General features: G+C 53.9%; 1 protein-coding gene across 9 annotated transcripts; it reads right to left on the bottom strand.

The window, feature by feature from the left end:
- Nucleotides 1–26,928, bottom strand: FKBP5 (FKBP prolyl isomerase 5). 9 transcript variants are annotated; one of them, XM_075115253.1, is made up of 15 exons: nucleotides 26,450–26,928; nucleotides 25,493–25,775; nucleotides 24,823–24,984; nucleotides 17,627–17,718; nucleotides 16,793–16,886; nucleotides 12,052–12,180; nucleotides 10,880–11,024; nucleotides 10,499–10,641; nucleotides 9,525–9,639; nucleotides 5,228–5,384; nucleotides 4,605–4,695; nucleotides 3,445–3,528; nucleotides 2,707–2,892; nucleotides 1,539–1,778; nucleotides 1–416 (listed from the first exon to the last, which is right to left on the bottom strand). In XM_075115253.1, exons 6-15 carry the CDS (start codon nucleotides 12,154–12,156, stop codon nucleotides 309–311), a joined length of 1,374 nt encoding a protein of 457 aa, XP_074971354.1. In that variant the 5' UTR covers nucleotides 12,157–12,180; nucleotides 16,793–16,886; nucleotides 17,627–17,718; nucleotides 24,823–24,984; nucleotides 25,493–25,775; nucleotides 26,450–26,928; the 3' UTR covers nucleotides 1–308. The 9 variants fall into 9 exon arrangements, with proteins under 9 accessions (XP_074971354.1, XP_074971349.1, XP_074971353.1 ...); XM_075115248.1 differs by lacking the exon at nucleotides 26,450–26,928 and having other exon boundaries at nucleotides 9,525–9,635; nucleotides 10,495–10,641; nucleotides 25,493–25,903; XM_075115252.1 differs by lacking the exon at nucleotides 26,450–26,928 and having other exon boundaries at nucleotides 25,493–25,903.
- Between the last annotated feature and the right edge of the window lie 813 nt (nucleotides 26,929–27,741).

The following is a 27,741-nucleotide window of genomic DNA, read 5'->3' as shown; positions in this document are numbered from 1 at the left end:
TTCATGGAAACCTCCCAAGAGCCAAGAGTTTCAATTTTTATTATTTTTTTTCTCTCTTTCTCTCTGTTTAAAAGCTATTTGTTCCACGTGCTGTGGTCCCACAGCATCCCACCGTTCCCGCTCTGCCCCCAAGCGCACCCAGGGCGGTGGGACGAGGTTCGTTTTTTCTGTGTGAGGCGCTTTTTGCTTCCACGATCACACAAACTGTAACAAGCTTTACAAGAAAACACTGGCGAGTCCCAAGGTCTGGCAGTAACCTTTTCTGCGGGGGCTGAGGGCAGTAGGCTCTCCCTTCCCCTCCTTCTCCATCATACATGTCCTTCGGCCTCTTCTTCTTCAGCACCAGGAGTTTTCGGTCCCTTCTCACAAGCTGCTTTCTCCATTGCTTTTTCGACCCCGGATTTGCTAGCTGCTTCCTGCAAAACAGCAAATAAAGCACATGGATGAGAAACAGCAGTGAGGAGGAAGCCGCAGGCAGGTGACAGCGATGCTGGGGGTGGGTACAGGCAGCCAAGCCCTGGCAGGGCAGGCAAAATTCCTCCCCTTGGCTCCCCCCCCCGCCTATCGACCACTGCAGCTCACACCAGAGGCTCCTGTTTTCTTGGCTTAGCAGCTGGTGGAGGTTAAACCTCATCAGCTCAGCCAGAGCTTTGGGGAAGGTACGGGATCCCCTGGGAATGATGTGACCCACCTCAACGGGAGCAGGGCCCTGACACAGCCCTGGAGGGATGGATGCAGGGGCACGGAGAGGGACAAGGAGATAAGGCAGCAGCCGGAGTGGGGATACGGGACCGAGCCAGAGGTGCAGCCCATACACCCAGCACTAAGGCACGGTAAAGCCTTACGCCTGCTGCAGCAGGGACTCTCGCCATCGCAGCCAAGTGCACGAGCCATCAGGCAGCACAACGCACCACGGTGCCGGTGAGCCCGCCACGCTGCTCCCCAGCACCTGCACTGGCCACTTTTTCCACAGCCTCACCTCCAGGCACTAGTGCAGAAGGCATTATACTAAAAATGACGCGCACAGACTGCTTGTAAAGCTGTGTCCTCTCTCGTTACAGTACACCGGGTTTTGTTCAGAGGAATTTTGGACAAGAGCCCGTTACGAGACAGCAGTCTCTCCGTACGAGCACAGGAGCGGGCTATTGCCTTACCAGGTTCAGGAAATCCATACTATCATGTCTCAAAATACCCTTGGCCTTGCCAGAGACAGGATGACATTTCATTTTACCAGCGACCAGGAGGTCACCAACAGCCACTAGCTGGAACAGCAAAATCAAGTACAAACGCCAACCCTGTTATCAGCCCTCGGGACCTCGCACCGCAAATACTTCTATTGATGACTGAGCATCTGACGGCAGCCTCTGCGTAAGAGAGACCAAGAAATAATCCACTTCTTCCCATTGCAGCAGGCTCTATCCCTCCATCCTCAACCTGATCTATAATTTAATTGGTTTTAACCCATCTCTTCTCATCGCAAACCAGCTGAGCATCCTTCAGCACAGCCTGCTAGATGGCTAAATACGGGCAACACGCACCTTTGCATCCCTCTCCGCAAACTTTGTGAACATGTTGGCGTAGATCCTCCGGTCCCGCTCGTTGTGCTCCTTCGTCTTCTTCTGGCAGACGGAGATCTGGGATTTCGCTGCTTTGTTCTGTGGATTCACTTCCAGTACTTTTTGAAAGTCACATTTTGCCAGCTCAAACTCGTTCATCAATAACCTGGCTTCGCCCCTCCGGTACAAGCCCTTCTCGTTGTCCTGGTCCAGTCCTAGCGCCTGGAAACACACAGGTCCCTGTTAGCAACTCGGGGATCCCCCAAAGACCCCGTCAGAGTCGAAGCCTCATTAAATCTGCCAAAATTAGGACAAGGTGGCTTCAAGTATCCAGAGCATTTGCATATTGCTCAACAAAAATTTACTTAACCTGCCAACTGCTGATGGAGACATTAATACGGTTTAGTTATTTCTCCTTGCTTAAAATCCCCGAGAGCAGTGGAGTCGGTGGGAGGCAAACCCACAGACAAGAAATCAGGTGTAAACAGTAAACCTGAGCCCAGAGGAGCACCGAGAGCTCGGAGGGAAGGGAGCCGATGGATTAAACTTGGCTTGGTCTCCCTGCATTAGCAATGACATGATTTTCCTTCAGTAAAAGCCACATACGCATCTCAGAGATTACTTACCTTTTAGACTAAGGCAAATAGCTTTACTACCTTTCTCAGAAGCAAGACGCTTAAATTTAAGCCTCTTATAAAAGAGCTAATAGTTTCCTGGCAAAGACAAGGTTGCGGCTCTTCTAGGGACTGACAAAACCCCATCCCACCCCTCAACAGACTTGGAGATCCACTGCAGCTCTGGCAGAGGCTGCCTCTGCTGTACCCAGACCAGCACCCAACGCCCAGACCCAGCCTGGGCAGACCCAAGCAGCGACCGAGGGCTGTCAGTCCACACATTACACGGATCTGGCTTTGGAAGAAAAGCTGCTGTGAGTGCGTGCCCAGGTGGATTTTGAACTCCAAAAAGCACTTTTGCTCCTGCAGCCTCCGAGCACACAGCATCCGCAGAGACCACGAGGGACAGAAGGGACGCCACCAGCCTGTTGCTGCTTGGAAAGTGCTTCTTATACAAGAAGAAATTAAAAAATCCCAGAACTCCCAATGAAAACACACAAGAGGATGCTCCAACCCCCAGGCTCGTGCACCCCTACCTTATCGCAGCACTCGACAGCTTTGGCGTACTCTCGCAGCTTCAGGTAGCACATGGCCAGGTTGAGGAAGGCAGCCAGGAGGAAGGAGTTGGAGGCTTTCGACTCTTTCTCGGACAAGCCATACTCCATTTCCAGCCAGGACACGATCTTCCCATACTGAATCACGGCCTGCAAGTATTTGCCTTCCTGGGATGGAGCAAAGAAGAAGAGGCTAGAGGAACCCGTGCCAACAATGCTCGGTCTGCTCCCAAAACATCCTACGTACAGGTTACGAGTTTAAGGCAGTGCGTTAAATAAATAAATGAAGGAAGGAGGACGGCGAATACGTACAACCACAGCGGGGCTTGGCTGGAGCTGCTGGTGTGCAGCCCCCGTGAAAAGCCAAGTCAGAGCTCGCGTTCCCCCTCTGTGCAGAGCGGAGGAGCATCGGGATGCCCCAGGCCGGGCAGGGGAACTGCAAAGCCCCCTCGGCATGAGCCCTGGCCACATCCACCCTGGGGAAGAGTCCGATCTGCCGTCCCGCTCCACAGGGAGCGCACGCGGGCAAGGCAATGCCAGGAAAGGTATCTCAGGGAGTGAGAAAAAGGCAGAGGAAGGGCAGGACTTGCCATCCCCAGTGCTGTTTGAGGGGGACATGCTTCTCTGACATCAACGACTGCCAAGTTGTATATCCGACGGTCACCCCAAATTTATTTCCAGCTCCCTTGCTCTGCCTCCGCCACCCCCAAGTTTACAAACCTTGAAGTACATCGTGCCTTTCTCCTTGACGATGGCAGCCTGCTCCAGCTTCTCTTTGGTGTCCATCTCCCACGACTCCTTGGCCTGCAAATAAATGCTCGGAGCAGTCCCAGCGGAGCGCAGCAACCCGCCGCACCGGCAGGAACGCGTGGCTTCCTAGGGCTGCTCGTTACGAGCGGGGCTCCTCAGGGCAGTATTACAGAGGGCACATCTGGCAGCTTTTTTAATTTGAGGGGCTGGGGACGAGGAGGCGCCCAGAGCACAGGGTGGGGTGCGGGACATGGAGCCCTTTACAACAGAGAAACCCCCACCAGGTTCGGGGCTTCACCCTGAGCAAGGGGGTTTGTCCACCACAGCCCCACAGGAGGAAAAACCCTGACAGAAAAATAAACCCCAAAAAGGGGAGAGAAGGGTGGGGAAGAGACCAGCAGAGAGGGGATGTGGTGGGTCTTGCTCCCACCCCGGCCATGGTGATGGGGTGAGGAGGGAACCCAGCTGGGGATGCGGCACAGCAGCACCTGCCCCATCCCATGGGCACCTCCTGCATCCCATCCCCAGCCATCCCACGGGCACAGCTGGCTCAGCGCGCCAGCCGAGCTCCTCAGGGCCAGCTGGCTGGACAGGCCAACTTTTATCTGTGCAGCCCAGGGTGGAAAAAAAAATTGCAAGGGGAAAAAAAAACTTCAAGGGGAAAAAAAAAACTTCAAGGGGAAAAAAAAAACTTCAAGGGGAAAAAAAAAACTTCAAGGGGAAAAAAAAAACTTCAAGGGGAAAAAAAAAACTTCAAGGGGAAAAAAAAAACTTCAAGGGGAAAAAAAAAACTTCAAGGGGAAAAAAAAAACTTCAAGGGGAAAAAAAAAACTTCAAGGAAAAAAAAAACTTCAAGGGGAAAGGGGAAAATAGGAAAAAAAAGGAAGTGAAAAAAAAGAAAGTACAAAAGGAACAAGGCTAGGAACAAATAAGAGAACCAGCCTTGGACCCCAGCCAGAAAAATAAAACAAACCAACAGAGAAGAACAAATTAAGAACACAGAGATCCTTGGTGACGTATCCACTTCAGCAGGGGCCGGGCCGCAGCCCCGCCAGGGACAAAGGGTGGACGCTGCGCAGGGTCCGGCATTCCCGTAGCCTGGGGAGGGACCAGAGCGCTCCCACCCTCACCTTTTCAAAGCTCTTCAGCGTAACCTCATACACCAGCTCTGCGTTTGCCTGGATGCCGTATTTCGGCTTCCCCGCCTCACCGAAGCCGTACCTGAAAGGGCAGAAAGGAGCTGTCAGGAGTGGGGGGGTGAAATCTTCATTTTGGCAGCGTTTGGCCATAAACGCAGACCCAGGTTACTAGTTCGGGTTTCACACCCAGCTCCATGCCTGGAGCTTTGTAACGCTTTGGGGCCAGGGTGATGTTATTCTCCACGAGCAAAGATATCTGACAATACACAGTGCGTTATATATTGAGAATCGTCCCCTCTGGATGCGTCAAATCCATCTTTTTAACCAGGTTTCTCTCCAGTACAAGGACCCAGCCCTGGTGACCTCCAGGGAGACGTTTTCCTTTCAGCCACAGGACTCACATAAACCATTTTTACCTGATTTTTTTTTTTTTAAAGCATCTCAGGATTCCAGCCTACATGCCACAGCCACTCCTGACATCCCTGCTGCATTGCTAACCCGAGGCTCTCCCGGAGAGGCCTATTTTCAGGATCACTGCCTTCCACGAGTGCTAAAACGACCTCAGATGCTGGAAGCTTAAAACCAGACGACATCCCGACAGGGACGCTCCGTACCGTGGCCCGAGGTAGAGGATGCAGTGCTCTCCCCTCTGCATCTTCTCCAGGGCTTTGTCGATGCCGATGGGGATGTCGTGGTCCTCCCCTTCGCCCACGACAAACTTCACGTCTTTGCAGTCGAACCTGGTGCCGCCGCAGAATCCCTCCAGGTGAACTGTGGGAGGGGGCGAGAGGGGACAGGGCAGGGTCGCACCTGGAGCCACCCAAGCCAAGGCAAGGCGGGCTCCAAAGAAAGCATCTCATAAAGCAGATCTGAAATCCAGCAAAGCCTCCAGCCCTGGAAGGGGGAAGACAACGGGGCTGGGGGCAGCCAAGGAGCCCCCGGTGAGCAGAGAGGGATGAGGAGGGCTTGGAAACATTGCTGAAAAGCAAGACAGGCATATCTCATCTAACCAAGGACCAGACAACAGATAAACATCATGACTAATACGTTCCCCTCGTACTCAACTGCACGAGTCAAGTCTTACTGGAACTGGATATTGCTGCTGGCATGCCGCCACGCAGAGTTTATCACAGCGATTACAAATCTTCTATACAGCACTATATCGCCTTGCCTTCTACCTCAAAAACAAGGCTATGTTCTCCTGCCTCTAAGAACTGAAAGTACAAGATAAGCTTTTTTTTTTTTTTTAAATTTTAATCTCCAGCCAATAACCGCGCTGTTCCAGCCCCAGACACTGGCAGAAGCGCAGCCGGAGCGGACACCGGGTACCTGGCACATTCACCACCTGGTACTCCTGGCTGGGTTTCCACAGCAAGATTATTCTTTATTTATTCAGTCCTGAAGAAGTTCCAGGCTTTGGGGACAGTTTTATGTTCTTTGCACTCTGCTTGCAGGGTACAAGGCATACGTGTGCAAGTAAGTATAAAGTAAAAGCAATTTCATAAGGACCTCCTCCGCATTGTTTAAAAAAAGCCAAAACAAACAAAAAAGGCTTTTTAAGAGGAAAAATTCACGGTAGGCATTAACGTTGTCACAACTGTGCTTAAAGACTCTGCGGCCTGGAAGGACGTGAGCTTTACCTTTGCTCGCTGCAGCGAGAGCAGGATGCGACCCGAGCTACCGCAGGGCGCCGAGCATCTCACCCCGGTGGCACGGGGGGGCAGGGGGTGAGCCCACGGACAGCTGAGGCAGCCAGACACAGCCGAGAGGGTCCGGGCTCCATACAGGAGAGCTGCAGCCTGGGCGGAAGGAAACCTGCCCGTCTCAGCCCCACAGACACCCCCCTGCCCTGGGACCTACAAAAGGCCCCCGGGATGAGATGCACGGACTAAGTGAGACTGAAGGCAGGCCCAGCCCTCGGGCATTAGACGCTGCCATAACACAAGGACACTCTCCCCACCGCGGGGACGGGACGCCAAGGTCTGCCTCGTCACCCCACTCCTGCCACCCAAGCCACGCTGGAAGCCGAGGGCGGTAAAGCAGAGGATGCTCGTGTGCTTGCCACCACCCCGGGATGCATCCTGCATCCATCACTGGCGTGCAGCAACCACAAGGCTCAGGCTGGCGTGTGCTCATCCAGCTCAGAACGAGGACAAAAGGCAAATCCAGCTCCTCTGGGACCGACCTCCGCTTTTGCGCTACCCAAAACCAAGCTGGCTATTTTCTTAAGCATAGAAAAGGGGAAAATTCAGCCTAAAATACAGGTAACTCGGCAACCCCACAGCACCATGCCATCTCCTTGCATGTTCCCGGCGAGTACAGATCCATAATCCCTGAGCACAAAAGCAGCACTGCAGCTCTCCCAGGTCGCCTGTCCCCAGTGGGAAGCAGCAGTGATGGGAAGATCCCACTTTAAAACAGGACACACAGGAGGATGCTGCAAATCCTTCCCTTTGAGGACAGTTTTGCTCTGTTTTAACTGCACATAAAGCATGCCTGGCAAAAGGGGAAAAATCTCCGTTCAGGTTTCCAGGAGCAGGTCAGCTGGCTGCGGGCGCTCTTGGATTACAGGGGGAAAAAAAAAAAGCCACCAAAGGAACATCACTCCGGTTGCAGCCCTGACTTATTGTTCTCTCGGTGCCTGCAGCGATTTTGTTTTTGAAGAGCTGAGAACAGAGTGTACCGAGTGCGGCTGGCACATGAACTTGATGTGCTGACAGCAATTTGTACTCAGATTAAAAACGGAGAAGGAGGAGGGGTGGGGGGGAAAGGTTGTAACAAAAGCTGGAATGCCAGATTTCAACTGCAGCCCGGGTTTTAGGGACCGGAACTGCGAGTTAGGCTCTGTAAAACTTAAAACCTATAAAAACACTTTAAGAACTCCAGCCTGGAGATGCTCGCTCCTGGAAGCATGGTTTCTTCCAGCCTAAATCCAAGTGGCGATGCACCTCCCAAATATGTGGCTGAGATAAACCATCGCTGCTTCCCTGGGTCCCAGCCTTGCCCCGGGGTGGGCTGCCATGCCGTTCCCAGGGCTGCTCCATGCCCCGCACAGTGCCCATCATAAATAGCACTGCATTTATTTAAAAAAAAAAAAAAACCCGAACAAAAAGAAAAGCCTATTTGCAGCCCAAATGCTCACTGCAAGGCTGCCCGCTGCTGCTTCTCCTCACCCCCTCTCACGGGGACGTACTTAAGCGCCTCCGGCCCCTGGAGCGGGAGGCTGTGGATGGAGCGGCTGGCACGGCAGGCGGGCTGCCGGCAGGATCAGCGCCGCGTTCCTGATCTCTGCCCTGCACAAGCCACGCCGGTTACACAAGGTCGCCTCGGAGGGCATGAATCTCCGTTATTCTGACCACACGTGTGCTCACGCTCGCAGCGTTTGCTCCAATGGACGCTTCCACTTGAAACAGGTAAAGCAGCAGCAGGCTTTGGGGCATCAGGCGTACAAGGAGCCTCGTTATTTGGCTCCTTACGTCCTTTCAGAGAGAGAACTCCTGGCTGGTCCCCCCCCACCAGCCATTAAAGCATGGGCACGTTCAAGAAAACCTCAAGCTGCAAAGGGAACAACCACAGAGAGGGGCCAGGGCTCTCCCTGTCCTCCGCGCTGGGCACGGCGCTGCCTGAAACACGCTCAGATCTAATCAAAATAAAGAGGAATGCTGGTTCTGTGATGATTTCAATTATATTTAGTCTTTGAGTTTAACCTTCGGGGTAGCGGAGCCGGCTTCAAGCTTGGCTGGTCCCCAGCTCCAATGCTTATCGCGGGAGAGGCAGACAGTCAAACCTGAGTCAAAAACTCATTTTTCCTTAAAGAAAGGCTCGTTAGAGGAACGAGCCATTTAAGGCGGCGAGCTTTATGAGCTGTCACAGCTCAGATCCAATTTCACCTTTGCTAAAGGAAGTTAATCTCTGTGTACAGGAGCTCTGAAAGGGAGAAAAGAAAGTAAATGCCTCTCGTACAGAGCGAGCTCTGTGTCTGTGGCCGAGTGGTTCTTGGGAAGGACAAGAAAAAAAAAATAAACGAGCCTGGCTTTCCCCGACCAGCCACGCAAAACGTCTGCTCCAAAAAATGGGGAGAACCCTACAGACCCAAGCTCCTCATCCTCCCATGTCAACTGAGACCACCCTGGGCCTCAGCAAACCCCTTGTATTAATTTCCTTCCCCCACATCAGCAGCAGCCTTCTGGCTGCAGGGGAAGGAAAAGAGGCGGCTCCATTCTGCAAGAGACGTGATAAAACCCACCAAAACGACAATCAACATTGGAACAAGGAGGACAAAGAAGCTGCTGAGCGCCTACGTCAGCACCCGAAATGCTTAGCGAGGGATGCCATCGAGGGAGGACGTCCCTGCTACCCATGCTTTCGAGGCAAGGCAGAGCCGGGGTTTTGGCAGCCAGCACATCCCAGAGCGCAGGATCCCTTGGACACTGCGATGGATGCAAAAGGGTTGGAAGAGATGGCAGAGCCCCAAAACCCCACGAGGGTTTGGTCCCTCCATCCTCCCCCCGGCTGAGCAGCACCGGGGCTCGCAGGGATGTGCTTGCCAACGCTACTAAGAAAACAGAGCACAGGTTATATTCAAGTGGTCATTCCATCATCGCCTGGCTGCTCCCACGGCTTGAGGTTTTCCAGTCAACCCTCCCGGCCAGCAGCTCTGGCAGAGCCACCGCCGGGGCCGTGCCAAGAAGAGCTCGGAGCAGTATCCATGGGCGGACAGTGAACCGCTGCTCTCCCAGCCCCTCTCCATCCCATCTGGCCTCCGGATGGATGTAACTGCATCCCACCGCGACGCACGGCCACCTGCAACCTATATAGTGCCAGAAGCTCCTTTCTAGAGAGCAGAAAGTGGGGGTGCTTCAGGGCAGGCTCATCCCCCCAGCCCCACACCACGGAGGGACCGACACTCACTTTCCACCGTAGCACCTTCGTTAGGGTTGGAGTAACCTTCTCCCTTCCTCTTGATCCTCCGGATTATCCCTCCATCCTCAAACAAGTCCTCGCCTTTGAAGTCAAGCAGCTCTACCTAAAAAAAAAACAAAACAAAAAAATAAAGAAAAGGTGGGCAGAGCTCAGGGAGGGGGGAAGAAAAGGAGAAAAACAACAGAAAAGCCACAAAGCAGCAGTTCATCCTCCAGCTGGAGAGCCAAGCCAGCTAATTCTCCATTCAGCTGACGAGCAGAAGTTGCCCATAAAAGCCAGCTCCAAGCCACAGCATAATACACCCGATTTATTAGACATTGGGACACATCCAGTACCTGAAGCATAACACAAAGTAACAGTAAAAATAAGTTTATTAAGCCTGTAAGGGTACAACACGGTCGGTGCCGGGAGCTGCTGTGAAAGCTGCCCGGGACCAGTGTGGGCAGGAGTTCCCTCTTCGTTCTCCGACAGGACCGGCTCCGACCCGCAGCTTAGTCCCCACTTGACTTGGAAGGACTAAGCCTTAATTTAGGACAGACCCACTCCTCCCGCCCCACCGCCTTGTCCTGACGAGCCCTGCCCAGCAAACACGCCGTGCCAAAACCTTGGCTTTCCTACCGCCCCGCGGCACTAATCAGTTTTTAGCACCCGGAGACATTTCCCAGCCGTTTTCTCCTTCCCATGTGCATTTTTAAACTGGGAATCTGCCTGCTCCCCACCGTGCCCCGCACCAGGGCTCTCCCCAGCTGGAGTTTCAGTCCCAGCCTCCCAGCTCAGACACACATTTCTGAGAAAACCCTGGCAGCAATTCCTGGAGCAGAGGGACACGTTTCAGGAATCCAAGCTGGGGTTTTTGCTGGGTTTGTTTTGGTTTTTTTTTTATTATTATTTCTGAGCTGGCTGGCAAGGCAGAAAGGGAGCAAGCGAGCTCATCCATGGGCCGGCTCGCTGGCATTACTTGCCTCGAAAAAGAGGGTGGCGTTGGAGGGGATTTTGGGGGCACTGCCAGCAGAGCCGTACGCATACTCGGGTTTGCAGAGCAAGTAGCAGATCTCTCCCTTCTTCATGGTAGCTACTCCGATGTCCCATGCCTTGATTACCTGACCTAGGAGAAAGGCAGATTTCAGGCAGGAGGGAGCAGCAGGCAGCCCAGAAAAACCCAGTCTGGCTGCTGCAAGGATGGTACCCCAAAAAAACCCCCACCCTCAGAAGTCACTTAAGGCAGGGCTGACACTGTCCATCTGTCCTGCAACAGGGTCCTACCCCCCCAGAATCATCCCACCTGCTCCGGGATCATCCCGCCCTCGAGCATCCCCACGGACAGACCCCCTGGACCAGCTCACCCTTGCCCAGGCTGAAGATGAAGGGCTCGTTCCGATCGCGGCTGGAGTCAAACTTTTTACCATTGGCCAGTTTGCCTTTGTAGTGGACGTAAACCTTGTCCCCGATCATGGGGGACTCATCTTCGCTGCCGGGTCGTTTAATGATCTGGGAGAGAGAAACCACCCGTGAGAAGGGCGGCCATGGGCCAGCTAAGGACGCATATGGAGAGAAACGGATTTAGATATATACACGCACATATGCATTTTTATATATACATACACACATGCATGCATATAAAATATATATACACATGCATATATATATCTCTATAAAAATATATACATACACATGCATATATTTAAAGATCTATATACACACATGCATATATATAAAAATATATATGCACACATGCATATACACCCCAGTGCTGCTCTAAACCAAAGGAAGGCTCGAGGGGGCGTCATTCAATTTGTCCTCCCATCAGCCCCTAAAAATAAATCCCAAACCAGAGCCACGGTGACGGAGCGGGACAGGGCTGGGAGCAGAGACCTGCCTGTACTTTGCCGGGGTGCCTGGATAAACACGGTGGTTCGAAACCTGAAGCGAATGCAATTACACTGGCTTTCTGTCCGTACACATTTTACTCGCAGGGGTGTGTCATTTCACTACTCGCTTCTTGTCAACACTTTTTTTTTTTTTTTTTTTTAATGCTGCAGCCTGGAACAAGCAGTTCTCGAGCTGAGGATGGAGCAGGGGAGGATGCTATTCTTAGAGGAAAGGTCCTATTCAACTGGAGAAGAGCAAGTGCTGGGGAGCAGAACTATCCAGAAACGGCCCTGAATATGAAAAAGGGGCTGTGGAGCAGACTGGATGACCTCAGTAATGTGCTCTTTCTAATGTCTGTGAGTCACACACAAAAACGCTTTGTGGATTTACAGCTAATAATCTGATTAGGAACACAATAGCAGCGAAATTCATCGAGCAGCCTGAATCCATCAAACACCACTCCATCCTTCTTTATTCCAAGTGATGCTCATCTCCTTTGCCTTTCAAATAAAAAAAACAAAAAAATCAGTCTTACAGCCCTGGAAGTACTACATGACCCCAAGGGCTGGGGATGCAGCCCACGGACGTGACCATGCACCCCAAAATGCAGAAAGGCAGGCAGGACCCTCCTGGCAGCCCCCCTCACCTTCAGGACCCCTCGGTCTTGAGCCGGCGTGATGTCCTCCCCGCGCTCGGCAAGCGTCGCCGCCTGCACCTCCCCTTCGCTCTTGGTGGCCTCATCGGTGGTCATGGTCTCCTTGCATAAGCCCCGGACCTGGGGAGACACAGCGCGCACCCCATCAGCCCACAGGGCCACGGCACGTGGCGTAAGAGGAAAGGGTTAAAGAAAATGAGCAGCTGTCTCTGCTGTGGGCCGGGGCAGGAAGCTTCGAGCACATCTCAAGCATGCAAAGCGGAAAATCCCTTCCCAGGGGCCACCCAGGCTCTGCTGAACCACAGGGCGCAGGAAAGCCCTGACACACCGGCCACCCTCACCGCCCGGGGACGGGGGCGGCCCCGCAGCTTCACCTGGCCGCAGTCACGGGGATGCTCACGGAGCTCCCCAGCCTTCATCTTCAGCCCCCCCAGACCAACACTGCACCCCTGGCATTGCCCGGGAGGCTCCCCCAGCAAGAGTTTTACCCAAAATAGCAGCAGCAGGCAACACAGGTCCCAGCCTAAAGCTGACAGACTCCTGACACGAGGCCAAACATGGAAACTCATCTCAGGGTGCTGCACCCAAACCACTGGGATCTTCCGCAGCGATGCTCTACCGAGCACCCATTTGGACGCAGGACTAGCACTGAAGCACCTGCATCGACAGACACGGAGGGCAGCGGCGAAGCCGGGAGAGATGAAAGTGCTCGCGGGTGAGGAGCAAAGGGCTGATGGCAACCAAGCTTCACCTCCTGGCTCACGCAGAGGTGAGCACCCTTTGGGTGTGGGTGCTAGAAGTATGCGCGCCAGGCTAGCAGTTGCCTTTTGAGTTATTTCATACAGTTCAAGATTATTTTCCACACGGGATTGCCCATTTGTCAGAGACGCTATTATTCGCAAAGCAGCCCCTCAACCCCAGGCAAACCTCCCTTTCTCTTGCACACCAAGAACACCCCAAAAGAAAGAGCAGGCTCCAAGCCTCAGGCAAGCAAAGCATCACCCTGCATGGAAAAACCCGAACCCACAGCAAACATCTCCAAAAACTAAAGCAAGCCCAACACCAAAAGAATCCCAACTATTTGGGTGGATAAAAAGAAAATTCACAGCAAGACTAAGAAATTGGGGGTTTTTTTGGGGGCAAGCGGCTGGAGCACCATGCTCCCAACGTCACCGTGCGAGCGGCCGAGGTGCCAGAAAAGCCATGTCTTTCGTCAAACACAGACTTTTTCCAATGGTGCCTGGTGAAAAGAGAATTGCCTACGGTTTAAAAGACATATTTCCTGATGATTTCCTTCAGACTGTAAGGCTATTTTGGTAGCCGCACTGCTGCGCGACACGTAATCAAGGAAACATGTGATGGAGAATTAGAAAGCAATGGGTTTTTTAAGACATAAACCAGATCTATTAAAGTCACTCTAATTGCGAAACTTTCCCACAGCCTTTGGTGTGGAAGCTGATGTTAACCAGCAGGAGAAATCATTCATTCGGGGGATTCAAAAAGAGAAAAGAAAGGATGTTTTCAGCTCCAAGGGCAGATAAGTCGTGCTGCAAGAAGAATTGCGCTCCTCGCACCCGGGTGGAAAGGGAAGAGCTGGAGCCCGGCCCCCCCGGCACAGGAAGCCACCGAGACACAAAGAGCCCTGCAATGGAAGAAGCAAATAGAAAAATACGGGAACTACTTTGTGCAATGCTCAATTATCACAGTCTTTGGGGTAACATTTAGTGAGATTTTACATCTGCTCCCTTTTGCCTGCTCTGCAGAGGTTTCAGATGGGAACATCTTAAAAAAAAAAAAACACTAAAAAAAAAAGCAACGTTGGTGGTGAGACTCTTCATCTCACAGGTATTTATGCATTGCAATACACGCCACCCGTTACTTCGGAAGAAATTTTTTACCATCAAGGTGGTGAAACACTGGCCCAGGTGCCCAGAGAGGCAGTAGATCCCCCATCCCTGGAAGTCTTCAAGGTCAGGTTGAAGAGGCCCCTGCTGACTGCAGGGGGGTTGGACTAGATGACCTTTGAAGGTCTCCTCCAACCCAAACTACTCTATGATTTGGGCGCTGAGATGGTCTCCAAGCCACCACGGTCCAGGCTGCCCTGCCACCACCCCTTGGCACGCCGCCGGCACCGCGTGCTGGCTCAGGGCTTCCCGGCACAGATCCTGCGCAGCACCAGAGACGCAGCACCCATGACCCATTTATTAAGGACCAGGGGGAGCCCAAAAAAAGGGGAGCAGTTTGCAAAAGTAGTGCCACCTCCTGGGGCAGAACCTCCCGAGGTCCACCAAGCAGCTACCATTGGGATGCAGAAGATCGATGGGGAGGTGCTGGCTCTGACTCGCTGGTTGCTAAATCCCACCAAGAGACATCTAAAAATACATCACACGCATCCTTCTCATTATTTTTCTACGTAAGCAATTAGTGGAGTCATCCAGGGAAGCTGGCCAAGGCGAGCGGGAGGGGAGACGCTCTGCGTCAGAAGCGGTGGGAGGGATGGAGCCCACAAGACCAGCTATTAAGATGTGGTCCACGTTATGAAAGAGCTCAAGACTTCTCTGTCCAGCGAAAACAGCTCCAACTAGGTTAGAGAAAAGACCGCGCTGCTCCCGCTTATCTCCGGTTTGGAGGGACAGAAGGAGGCTGGCTGGGGTCCAAAATCCCAACTAACTTTAAACAAACAGTTGTAGGGGGGAAAAAAAAAAAAATCTACTACTCCCTGAGATTTCATACCAGGGAGCTGGGGACCGCCACCGAGAGTCGTGCAAGCCTGTTGGAGGCGTCAGAACCTGAATCTTCTCATTGCGGCACCGCGTGCGCTCTGGATACAGGGAGGGGATTAATTAATTACCCCGTGCAAAAGCCCCCGGGTGTTTCTGACACCCCAAGCAGATCCCGCTCTCCTGCTGCTGTTACCCACAAGCTTAACGTAAGTGTAAATGAAGCCAGGCTAAACCATCCTCCCTCCTCCTTACATCTCAGGGAAACAAGCGGCGTGGGCGTTAATAGGAACGGGTGGGCGGAGGAGAGAGGGTGGGGAAGGGTTAAATCCCACTGGGCTGGGGGTCCTCCTCCACCAAAAGGCGCAGCAATTTGCAACACATAAGGGCATGGCTGAAAGGCCACCAAGAGGGAAGGAATTCCCATGCTCAGGAGAATAAAACCAACGGGATGGTGATTAAAGAAACCCGGGGCACGCCCCAGCAAAGGTGCACACGCACGACGGTGGTTTTGCGCAGTTTGGGGTGATTTGGCACAGATCGATTCTTCACATCCTGAAGCAAAGTCCCTTGCGGGAGCCTGCAAACCCCCCCAAAAATGCCTCTGCTCGAGCTCCGAGCCCAACACCGGGGGCTGGTCCGTGCCTCCAGCCACCACCTGGGTGCTCGGGGCTGGGCACGGACCTGCCTTGCAGCTTCCACCCTCCCCAGGCCCTGCGAAAGGGCAAAGTTATTCCCCGGAGCTCAAGGAAAGGGTTTGGGGTTTTCACTTGTTTGCTTTGAATCAGATGATCTGAAAATTGAGCGTAGCTGTTTAATCTGTAATTTAAGAGCTACAGTAAACAAGCTTTAAAATCCAGAGGTTTTGACATCTGGACGCAATCTCTGCTTCAAATGCAACTATTTCAGCTTTAATTAATATGAAATACATTAAACAGCAAACAAGGAGGCTCCTACACGTGCACGACGCATGCTTCACTTGGACCAGCACATCCCGACCCACGGCGCCGGCACACGCCTGTTCTCAGCCCCGCTAAATTAATATAAACCCTCTTGAACCGCTCAAAAGCAACAACTGCTGCATCTTTCCTTCTTGCAAATCCGCTCTCCCCAAAGGCCGCCCTGCGCGCCGGTGCAAGCAGCTGCAAACACCGTTTTCCCCCTCCAGCCGGAGAGCGGCATCACCGTGACCGATGCTCGTGAGCAAACGAAGACGCGACGGACACCCATGGGCAATTAAACCGCCCGCAGCGGGCACGGGCCGCCCAGGCAGCGCTCCCACCGGCGCGCCCCGGCAGCGCTACGGCTTCCACCCCGGTTTTGGCACCCTCATACAACTGGACATTAATCCAGCTGCTGCTTCAGTAAAAAGCATTCTGTGCTATTTTTCCTCTATGTTTTTTAAAAGCAGGTACAACAAAAGGCTTTTTTTTTTCCTTTTTAAGCTCTGCAGGGGCTGCTGTCTTCCCTACCTTCGCTGTCCTCTGAGCCCTGTGTGTTTCTCAGGCTGTCTGCAAGCGACGCCAGGCACACGCTCACGGAAAACCAGGCAGCCGTGACCTGCACCGGCAGCGTCTCGAAGCCCTTTCCCCTTTGCACGTGCCTTTCAAACGATGATCTTTGCAACGAAAACGCTGCTCCGGGAGGACGCACGCCATATGACACCGGCACACGCTGCGCAGAAATCCACGCCATAAAAACAAGGCATTTATTTTTACAATTCCCTCTCTGCGCGGATGTTGCTATCTTCCAGCCCAGAGAAATATGAGAAAATTCAGAGCGGAGAATGGGATGCAGATGTCCGACCCCAGGCTGAGGACAGACAGGTATCGCACATGCTAGGGTTTCACCGAGCACACGATCCCAAGCCACGTTTCCTAGAAATCGGCATACCAGGAATTTGCCAGCTCCAAATGGAAATTTCACGTCGCAGATCTGTTCCGGAGGCTCACGGGAGGGGAAGGGGTTGGGGGGGAGAAGAGAAAGGCTGCGGGGGTTTTGAGGGGTCTCACCTGGCCACCACACAATTGTTGGAGAAAGTTTGAAGGTCCAGGGGGATCCTGAGAGGTCCCACCCAGAGACACGGTGGGGATTTTGTACCAATACCTGGTAAGGAGAGAAAAAAAAATTAATAACAAAATAATAAAATAAACGCATGTGCTTTATTCTAAAACAGGATTTAAAAAGAAAGGAGAACTGAGACAGCGGTTTTAAGCCACAGATCACACTCCACCATGGTCAGAAAGGGGTGCAGAGACCACGGACAAAACCTCCCGCGGCAGCTCCTCTGCTCCCCACAGCCACAGGAAGATGCTTTGACTCGCTGTTTCCATAAAACAGCGTTTAGCATCTTAACATCAGCTTAGGAAAAAAAAAAAAAGTCTATATTCTGTCCAACTTTTTTATTGACCGTTGCTAAAAGTCAGGATGAAAATTAACAGGATGGAAAAATAAGAGCTGACTGCTCTGGGGTTTGTTTTTAAGACCCACTTAGCACAAAGCGCTTTCGCTTCCATGGCACCGCAACAGCCCTAAAAGCTTGGGATTGCAACACGGGACACAGTTTCTTCAAAATGCAAAGGTCAGGCTAAAAACCAGCGACTCTAAATGCCCAGGGGGAAGACACAGGGCCGCGAATCCTGGCCAGCATCACCCCAAACCCCAGCCCCTCCAGCCGGGCAGCAGCACGGGGATGTACCTCCCTCCTCCATCCCCAGCACACCCGCTGGCAGATAACGAAGAACGACCCAATTACCACAACAGCTGGGCCCCCTCCACCATCCCACCGTGGTTTTGCTTCCCCCTCGATCGAGAAAACTATTTTTTCTAATAAAATACCTACTTACTGAGCAAACCGTCCCCGTGCAGCCGGAGAGGGGAAGACCGGAGCAGTGATTTTTGCCGGCTGAGGGTGTTTTAAGATGCCTGGCACACCAGCCTGCAGAGCAGAGACCCAGGGAGGTGGCATTTGAGTCAGTAATGAATTAAAATTGGGATTTCTAAGAAAACATGAGCTCCTTAAGTCCAACAAGGCAGCTCCACATAACTCTCAGCTCCATCCTGACACATAAGGATGCACCCAGACACCGAGTGCCATTTCTCACACTCATATGACACAGCCTGAATTAAAAATTAATTTGTTTTTTTTAAATCCTGGCCACTTGACTTCCCCCCCCCCCCCACAAAATAAACAGGGAAACCATAAAATTTAAATTGTCGTTAGCTGAATAAGACTCACATGGGTTGATTTACTTCCTACGTTGTGCAAGCAGCTAACATCCCGGCGGGCCAGTCATGGCAACTTTTATTCAAACAAAAAAACAACATGCAAACAGAGCTGCTTTAATTGCCCAGCACCCCAACGAACCTCCATCACGCCCAGGGTGAACCGTGACTCACTAGGGACCAAGCGAACTCCCTGATACTCCTTCATGCACGGCCAGTTGCTGCTCCAGGGTTAACTCCTTCCACCCATGGAGGCTGCGGTACCCCCCGCGCATCCCCCCAGCACCCCCCTGCATCCCGGTGCCACCCGCCCCACAGCCTCGCATGCCCTCCTGCCACTGGACGCCCCGGAGAGGGATGCGGTCGCCTCTATCGCAGTCTCCTCCCGAGGACCAGAGGGGATCGGTGCTACAGCAGCAAAGGGAGGGTTTTGAGCAATTAAGAGAATAACGAAGGGAGAAAAAGAAACTACTGCATGCGGCTAACTTAAATACAACGGCATGTGTTCCCGTCACACTCGCTTAATCATTTTGCCTAGCTAATATTTTTAAGCTTTTGAAGTGGTTTTAGTTAAGATCCAATTAATAACTTTTTTCTTTTCTTCTTGTTTTTTTTTTTTAATATATGTTGAATATGAGGCTGCCCTCAAGTTTCAGCTGCAGCAAGAGGAAAAGTGAGCTGGACGGCTCGCTGGTCCCTGCCAGAATAAATATTTCAGCAGAAAGCAAGATGGGTTCAGCCTGTCTGCATCCCCCAGGAGAGAGGAGAGCGCACCCACACCAGCGACAAGCAAAAGACATTCAGAAAGGGGTTTTTTTCCCCTCCCAGTTTACAATATAAACCCATTAAAAATAATCTGGCTCATTTGCTGGTTACCTAGCACGGCACCAGGGAGGAAATGCTTGCTTGGTGGTTTTTCCAGGTCGCTTCAAAATAAGAAATTGCAGGGATAAAGCTGCTCTGGGCTCGACCCTCTTGCGAGCATCCCACCAGCAGCCCATGGTCCATCCCCTCCAGCCTGGATACCCAGAGACACAATGCCCTCTGCTTTCATGGGTTTTTTTGCCATTTCCCAAGCAATGTATTTTTTTCTCCTCCTTTATTCCAAAAGACAAACATATACCGGGGAAAGCAAAAGCCATAAACATTTATGGGTTGTTGCTTTTCCAAGGGGAGAAGGTGCCAAGGACGGGATGCGGTCAAGGATTTTATACACTGCTGCTCCATGGCTCATATCCTGCCTGCCCCCAAAGCCATCCCCAGCCCCAGCGAGGATTTCAGCTGCTCCCACCACAAAAATCACGACAAGACTCTGCCACAAGTGTCACATCCCAAAAATACTGGAAAAAACAGGAACGCCGGAGCCAGCAGCGAAACCTCTGCTCTCCGTCAGCAGAGAGAGAGGCACCAGCCCGCTCCTGGGGGGGCTGACACAGCCTCGGGTGATGGCAAAAATAATAAATAATAATAATAATGTGTATAAATAGCTGTTCCACACCTGCCTGAGCTTCTCAGGAGACGGCTGGCAGAGGGGCCGAGCACAGCATCCTAACAAGCTCAGTGGCCATTATATACAGACACTCATGTAACAGCGGGGAACGCAATTGCCTAATGCTTTCATAAATTAGGATTATGTAACCAGAGGGGGAAAAAATATAATAATATAGCCAAGCAGGTTATATAAATCGTCTTTAAAATGTGAGAAAGTACTTGACATCCCGCTACCCACTGCTTGGCACCCTCTAACTGAGTTTTTTGCCATCGAAAATGAGCAGGCTCCTTTCATCGTGTCTTCTCCCCTGGTCAAAACAAGCAGGGAGAACAGACCCAGCCAGGCTTTTCGGGACACCGGAAAGAAATATTCCACCTCTGGCTATTAAATGTGAAGTTCTCCTCCCCATACGGCGCAGCCCGGTAAAGCTCATCCCCTCCACGGGCGGCTCGGAGCATCCTCCTGGCAGCAGCGACGCCAACGCCGAGCAAATTGAATTTTAAGAGACAGTTTGGGGGGAAACTAAAAAAACCGGAATAAACAAGAAACTTCTTGTTTGCCAATTCTGCTCCAATTTAGCCTTTTCTCCAGAACAAATCCAACAATTAAACTTGGATGTATTTAATTTTTTTTTTTTTTTCTAAACTTCTAAAAGCATCTCACTGTTTGCAACAGATTTAGGGGTTTCTCCAACAAACTTCAGCCAGGTGACCCTAAACCGCAGCGCCCCCCCCCCCCCCCCAGGAGTGGAAAAAGCTGTATTTCATCATTTACTCCCCACACACAAGGGCTTAGCAGCATCTTGAGCGCCCCGGTGCCAAATTCCAGGGGGGATCCCCAACTCGGCACCCCGCACTGCCGCTGGCAGCGCCGCGCACCCAGAAATAACCTGGCGCCCAAGACCGTGTTTGAAGCCACGTGTGCACCGATGCGCTGTAAGTGCCAAATTATATCGGGCAAACGGCAATTCCCAGCACGTTGTGAAACGCCAGCCTATTTCTCGCGACAAATCAGGATTTCTTCAAGAGGACAAAGAAACACCACGAGCGACCAAACCGACGGAGGGGGACCGGGACCGCCGCCGCCATCGCTGGGGGGACGCTGCGAGGTGCAGGGGGCTCAGCGGGAGGCTGCGGCTTTGGGGACAATGCTGCACCGCTGCCGGGTCACCCGCACCCCTGCCAGCCCAGAGGAGCAGAAACGCCCATGTAGCAACTGTGCACACGCGTGTGCGTCGCTCGAGGACGGGGAGGGAGCCCCCATCCCCCCAGGGCTCCGCGCCGGGACGGGGGTCGCACCCCAGAGATGGTGCTATTTGCGAGGCGGTGCCTCCTCGGGCTGGTTTCATTGAATTATGGGGATTAAGTTTAACATAAATGCAAAAATATTTGAAATGGGAATACTTCTAATGAGGCTAATTTTCTAAGAGCGATCCTACTATTTATGAACAGGGGACATCGCAGGCAGAAGATAATTTAATGGCAGTCCCTCATCACCTCACCTCTGCACTGCCAACAGTTACTTTACTACTCTTTTCCTAACTTTCCAATACACTCACACTTGCAAAATCAGAAATCCTGGTTTCAACCACAATTACCGATTATGGAAAAAGCTTGTCGGCCCCATGACAAACAAGTTACATGGACAACTCATGCATTACAGCACTCGTGGCCGTTTCTTTATGCCCACAAACGTACAGCACTAAAATTAAAAAAAAAAAAAACAAAAACACTAAGTAATTTATTATTTCCCTGTGATATGCATGCGATCGGTGCGAGCTCCGCAGCTCCCTCAAGGGGCTGTAACAGCTTTACATAAATACATATAACTGAGAGTGAATATAAAATAAAATATCAAATAGTATAAAAGTATAAACAAGAACAAATTATTCTCCAAATACTTCACAGAATATTTTTCCCCCTGAGCCAGCCTGGAAAGCCACGGCCAGACGGAGGAGGGGGTCTTGGTGCTGAGCATCTGGAGCCTTACAGCAAACTTTAAACTTTCTCCTCTGCAAGCCGGTAATTAAAACACACCTAATTACACAGCAGAGATGATCCTGAAGGATGCGGTTTGATTTCTGCTTGGGAATTGTCCTTATTTTCTGGCTTGTTCCAGCAGGGAGATGCTCTAACAGTGCTAGGAAAGGACCTCAACATAATTCAAGCACGTGCTGGGCAAATACAGCCTTGAGAAGTTACGATTATTTATTACTTTAAAAAAAAGAAAAAAGAAAAAAACAAGTGCTCAAGCTGTCGGACCGGCAGACGCCTCTGCTCCGGGCAGGGTGGGCATTACGAGCAGCCCGCACCGTGCCAGCCTTCCCCCCCAAGCCCCTCCAGCACCGGTCCCGCTCCATCTTCCAGGCCCAAAACCACGAGAGGCCACGTGCCGTCGTCCCTCCCAGCGAGTTTTAGCAGAAGTGATAAATTCTCCACCAACTCCCCAGAAATCTGCCTTTTTGGCCCCCCCCACACCATCATGTATCTTCTCCAGCACAAACCCCACCAGCTTCATCACCCCAAACCCACCCCCCACCCCGAGACACCCCCGGCAACCCTTCCTCTGCCAGCACCCCATCACCTCTGGCCCCGTGAGCACCCAGCTCCATCGCACCCTCGCCTTCCTCCTCCTGCATCACACACGTTGCTGTCATCACCCATCGCGCCGCGGGGCTGAGGACCGGCGTCCCCACAGGGGGAACCCCAGCATCCCCATCTGTGGGCTACACAACTCTCGGCACCACTAAAAAGTTATCCCTGCGCAGCCCCAGAGCCCTGGTTAACCCCCTGGCAGCGGCGCCCATCGTCCCCTCTGCTTCGGTGGCACTTCTGTGTCCCCCCCCCAGCATTTCTGTCCCATCTCTAAGGTACCAGGTTGGAAATAAAACCTGAGCATCTCCGAGTCACAGCATCACCGCCTGACCCAAACCCACCACACCTCCAGGAAAGCACCCCATAAAAGCCAGATACAGACTCTTTCGCACAGATTTAAAGATTTTCTCCCCCCCTCCCACCCCAGCCCTTCATGGGGCAGGAGGGCCACGACTTCTGCATGTTTTAAAGGAAGGAACGATTTGTGCCTTCATTTTTGTTTTTGTTTTAACTTGTAATCCCAATTCCCAGGCTGGATTTGATGCCCTGGTGACGTCTCAAATCCACCTGAACACTTTAATAGCTCATTAACGGAGAAACACCATTTAAACTCTACCTTAAAATCCCTAAACTATCACCTCCTGGCTTTTTTTTTTTTTCCCCTCCCCATTTTTAAAGGTTGGTTTTTTTTCCACCGGCCCCATTTGCTCAGCACGTCGGCCCAGCGAGGGCAGAAATACAGCTGCAGCATCGGGGCCTCGGCTGGAAACCCGCAGGCCAGGGACGCGCCGACGATGGACGTATCTCCTGCGAGCTCTTACACATCATCACGTAAAATACTCTTTCCTGACAAGAGCAAGATCACCCCAACGTGCATTTAAAAAAAAACAAAACAAAACAAAAAAACCAGAAGCTTTGAAAGAGGTTTTGTGCCCAAAAAGTGGGGGGGAATAGCAGAAGCTTTAAAAAAAAAAAAATTCACATTTACTGTGTGCAATCACTTATAGCTACAGGCAGCGAAGCTATAGGTTTGTGCACCCGCTCTAGGGTAAGTCTGGCAGGTGGCATTCGAGGAAACGCTTCGGGCGAGCGCGGGAGCCTCGCCTCGTGCGGGGACGTGGGGAAAGGGAAAATCCCCCCCTCCAGCTCCATCCCACCGGCACGAACGACCCCCGTCCTCTGTGACCCCACCCCCCAATGCCACCCCCCGCCCCAACCCCGTCCCAGCGCATCCCAGCGTCCCCAGCAACGCTCGGGCACCTCTGTATTAACTCCCCCTGGACACCCCCCTGCACTTGGGGGGTCGACGGGGTGCGGACCCCCCCTCCTATCCTCACCCCACAGCAACAGCGGGGTCACCACCCCATTCCCCACACGACTCCCCCGGGCCCCACAGAGGACCCCCGTGCCCCCCATACAGCCCCAGGCGGGGTCCACTAGCCCCACGCACGCCTCCCCCCGCCCCACGCTATCCCCCCCAGCCCCACGCAGACTTCCCACAGAACCACGGAGCCCCACGCAGGGCGCCCCGCGCCTATCCCCCAGCACCGCGCAGCGCCCGCGCAGACGCCCCCGGCCCCGCGACCCACGTACGGACCCACATACGGACCCACGCCGGAACCCACCTGCCGCCGCCCCGCGCGCCGCCGCGGCCCGGCTCCGAGTGGCCTTGTGCGCCCGCGCCGGACCAGTGTCCCCGGCCGCCACGCCACGCCCCCCCTCCCGCGTCTCATTGGCCTTTCCGCCTGCCCGTCTCGGCGACGGAGCCCGCAGGGCCTTGTCATTGGTTCGCGTGGGGGCTGTATGCAAATCAGAAGGTTCTCCCCTCCCCTGGCGGGGCGGGCCGGTTCCGCCCGCCCCGCGCACTTGCTGGGGGCTCCGGCGGCGAAGCCGGGCGGGAACGGCGCGGGGCTCCCCGGTCCCGTGCAATGCCCCCGGGGGGTCCCCCGCCCAATGCAATGCCTCTGCGGCGTCCCCGGCTCTGTGCAATGCCCCCGGGGGGTCTGCCGCCCAGTGCAATGCCTCTGCGGGGTCCCCGGCTCTGTGCAATGCCCCGGGGGGCTCCCGGTCCCGTGCGATGCCCCAAGGGGTCCCCGGCTCTGTGCAACGCCCCGGGGGGGTCCCCGGCCCCGTGCAACGCCTTAAGCCTGGTACAATGCCCCGGGGGGTCAGCCCCATGCAGTGCTCCAGGGTTGCCCCAGCCCGGAGCAGGGGTCCTGGAAGGGGGGGCTACTTCATGCAACGTCCACGCCCCGCCCCCGCCCAAAGGCATCAACCCAGAGGATCAACCAGCCCCGTGCAACACCCCAGCACCCTGCAATGCCTCCTTGTACCCCCAACCCCGTGCAATCTCCTCGGGGTTTGTTAAGGGAAATACCACACTAGAAAGCAAATCACAATCTCCCACAGCTGGGGACAGGGAGGCGCGGGTTTGGAGGACACACCGGCTGCTGGGACACACAAAAATGTCCCCGTTCACTATGAAGGATATAAGACTTTTGTTAAGAGCTGCCTCAAAATACCGCACCTCCCCTCCACCAAGATTAGCAATAACGTGCATTTGCAATTAAACATCCGATCGCTGCTCCTGCATGTTCAGCTAATTGCAGCGTCAGAGCCAAGAGCGGCAAAAAAACCTGGGGCGTGTGTGAATCATGGGGCAGATTTAAAATGCGACATCTCTATTTGTATAAAGTGTTTGTTTTCACCAGGCTTGTGTTGGAGATGGTACCTGCTGCTCCCAGCCTGCGCCCCGATTCCCACAGGTTGATCCAACAAACCCCCCTGGGCCAGGCTTAAGGCAACGCTGCTTTGATGGATGGTTGCTCACAGGTCTGCTCTTTGATGCCGAGTTCAGTTTTCCCAGCTGTAATTTAGACACCGATGGCACTCACTGGAAATACAGAGTTAAATTTAAAGCCCACTTTAGAAAAATTTATTTTCACATCTTTTAATTTTTCCCTCTCTAAAATAACCCAGGGGAAACTCGCATTTGGGTTTTAAACATTTCCCACCTGGCCTCCAAGAGCTTTAAATTTCCATTTACCAAAGAAATAGTGGGGGTTTCCAATATCGGGAAACCCCGCAGCTTAATTCCGTGCAGGCCCCTCAGGTAACACCCAAGCCCTAAAAAATCCCAGAGGGCCGATGGCAGCAGCAGGGGGGTCCAGCCTGGTTTGCTCTTGCACCAGAAAAACGGTAAATTTGTTTGTTTGCATAGAAAAATAAAAGTGAAATAGGATGGGAAGAAAGCACCAGCATGTTTTTTTAAAAGACACCTTCCAAATCACCGTGATTCCAGTGCTGGACCCCCCAGCTCCGCTTTCTTGGGTGGTGGGATGCCCAAACCCTCCCCCCCAGTGCCAGGGTCTGCCCCGTCCCCCCCATCCCTGTAATACAACCTGGAGGAAATCTGCTCCATAAATAATCCCAGCCGGCTTCGGGGCGGCTGCCAGGGGCACTGCTTGTTCCCCCTCGCCATCCAGCTGGCTGCACATGTCCTGCCCCAGCCCTGCGCCCGCCACGTGGCCGTCACCCAGCCCCGAAACGACGGGGGGTCTGGGGAAAAGAAAGCCTTGCCCCCCACCGGAACCGGGGAGCAAAGCCCGGAGGCCCCCCTTTGCCGGTGATGTCCTTCCTTGTGCCGGCCCCCGAGCACCTTGCGTGATGTGAGAGTGACAGTTCCTGAAAGAGAAAAAAAAAAAAATAAAAAAAGGGATATTTTTATTCATCCTTGTCTTCTGCTAAAAATATCCAACGTTAATCTGCCTTGAGAGCGCGGGGAGGAGAGGCGTCCCTCTGCCTCAGCTTCACATCTAAAAGCCGCATCAGTGAATCTCCCGAGCGCGTTGCGGAACAGAGGAAATGGGTTTTCTCCCAGTTTCCTTCCGTGTGATGGCGCAAATTGACGGCCCTGGGCACAAATCGATGGCCCTGGGTGTAAATCAATGGTCCCAGGCAGATGACCCATGCAGGATGCTTCCCCTGCCAGGGGGACCAAATCCATCCTGCCCCCTCCCCGTACACACATACCCACCCGCTGCCCATTTTGGGGAGCAAAGCAGCTTTTTGCACACCCTGGCAGTGCCGCGGCCTCGCCCCCCTGCACCCCGCCGGCACATGCACCCCTCCGACGGCCCGGTTTGTCTCCTGGGGCAGGGGGTGCAGCATGACGGGAGCCCAGCAGCGCGTCCGGGTGTTTACAGGAGGCCCAGCCGGGTGTTGCACAACAGGCAGCAGAGTACAGGAGGACACCGTGTCCTCGCCGCCAGCCGTAGGTGCAGCTGCGCCGGCAGCGGGGACGGACGGTGGGGATGTGGGGGAACATGGCGGGGGGGCAGGAGGGCAGGACCACTCACCCAGTGCAGGGATGCTTCACCCAGGGGGCACAAAGCAGCCGGCAAACTGCTTTCTGCGTGAAATCCCCACCTAAAATCCTCCTACCGGAGGGGACGCAGGAGGGATGCTGGGTGTCATCGTGGAGCCCAGCCAGCGGCAAGCAAGCAGATCCAGCCCGGGCTGATCCCTCCTCCATCTGCGATCCCTCTCTCTTTGCTTGGACTCAGGGCTCCTGCAATTAATTTTTATCAGCAGAGGGGCCGAGGCATCCCCGCCATGCATGGGGACCCCCAGAGCAGCCCCCGCTCCATTGCAGGCCTGATCCTGCCCTGTCCCCCAGCGTGGCCTGGGCTGGCTCTTTCCACATGTATTTCCAATCCGTGAATTTCTGCATTGTGATCCCAACGCTGACCCCTGTTGCAATAAACCCTCATGTGAGCAGGCCCGGGGGGCACCTCCAGCCAGAGGCTTTGCTGGATCCATCCCTGAGCCCCCATCTCCCCCACGGCGCTTCCTCCCAGGCACTGGGATCAGCTTTTACCAGCTGGAAGGACGCAAATACTTTCCCCAGTTATTTACCCCTTGGGGAAAAGGGGGAAAATCCCCACACCCCATGGCTGGAGATGAGCGATGGGGGGGGTGAGCGGGGTCCAGGGCTCCCCCGGCCCTGCCGGAGATCCAACCCCGCAGGATGCAGCGAGGCCGGAGCGGGGAGGATAAATAAAGTCCGGCTTTGCCGTCCTGGCCTGGGGCCACTTCTAACACAAAGTACATTCCGGTCTGGACGTAACGAACTGTACCAGCCTCCGCCGGGGCGGGCGGGTGGCCGGGGGTGGCCGGGGCTCCCCGCCAGCCCCGCCGGGATGGGGGTGTTGGGGTGGTAGGGGTGCAGGGGTACAGCAGCCCCAAGGGATGCTCAGCCACGAGGCTGTGCCGTGCAATGGGGATGCTCCTCCTGGAGGGATCTGCACCCCAAAAATGACCCTGGGGAGAACCCCACCCCGGTGCCCTAATGCTTGTTGGGTGCCTGGGGAGCCCCGGGGAGGGGGGACACCCGGTAGGGACATCGCACCCAGCAGGGACGTGCACAAGGGTGACTCAGGCCAGCGCTACGGGTGCGTTGCCCCCCTCCCCCCAAAAAAAAACCCACCCCGCAGCTCCCAGGGCTTTGCTCCCGGGAGCACGGCCAGCCCCAGGAACCGCATGCAGGGAGCCCGGCGGGGCCGCCCGGGGCCGGTCCGTGCCCCGGCGGCGGAGCAGCACCGGCCGGGCGGGCGGGGAGCCAGGGCCCGGCGTGGGGACGCGATGTACC

This window comes from Phalacrocorax aristotelis, chromosome 21 (genome assembly GCF_949628215.1).
Source record: "Phalacrocorax aristotelis chromosome 21, bGulAri2.1, whole genome shotgun sequence".
Taxonomy (NCBI): Eukaryota; Metazoa; Chordata; class Aves; order Suliformes; family Phalacrocoracidae; genus Phalacrocorax; species Phalacrocorax aristotelis.
This window is presented reverse-complemented; position numbering and strand designations above follow the sequence as displayed.

Coding starts and splice junctions, on each gene's coding strand:
- FKBP5 (XM_075115245.1), bottom strand. CDS start 23,824: ATGAGACGCGGGAGGGGGGGCGTGGCGTGGCGGCCGGGGACACTGGTC. Junction 4,696..5,227: donor ATCCTCTACCTCGGGCCACG/GTACGGAGCGTC, acceptor CTGCCCTTTCAG/GTACGGCTTCGGTGAGGCGG. Junction 1,779..2,706: donor CTGTCGAGTGCTGCGATAAG/GTAGGGGTGCAC, acceptor GTGTGTTTCCAG/GCGCTAGGACTGGACCAGGA.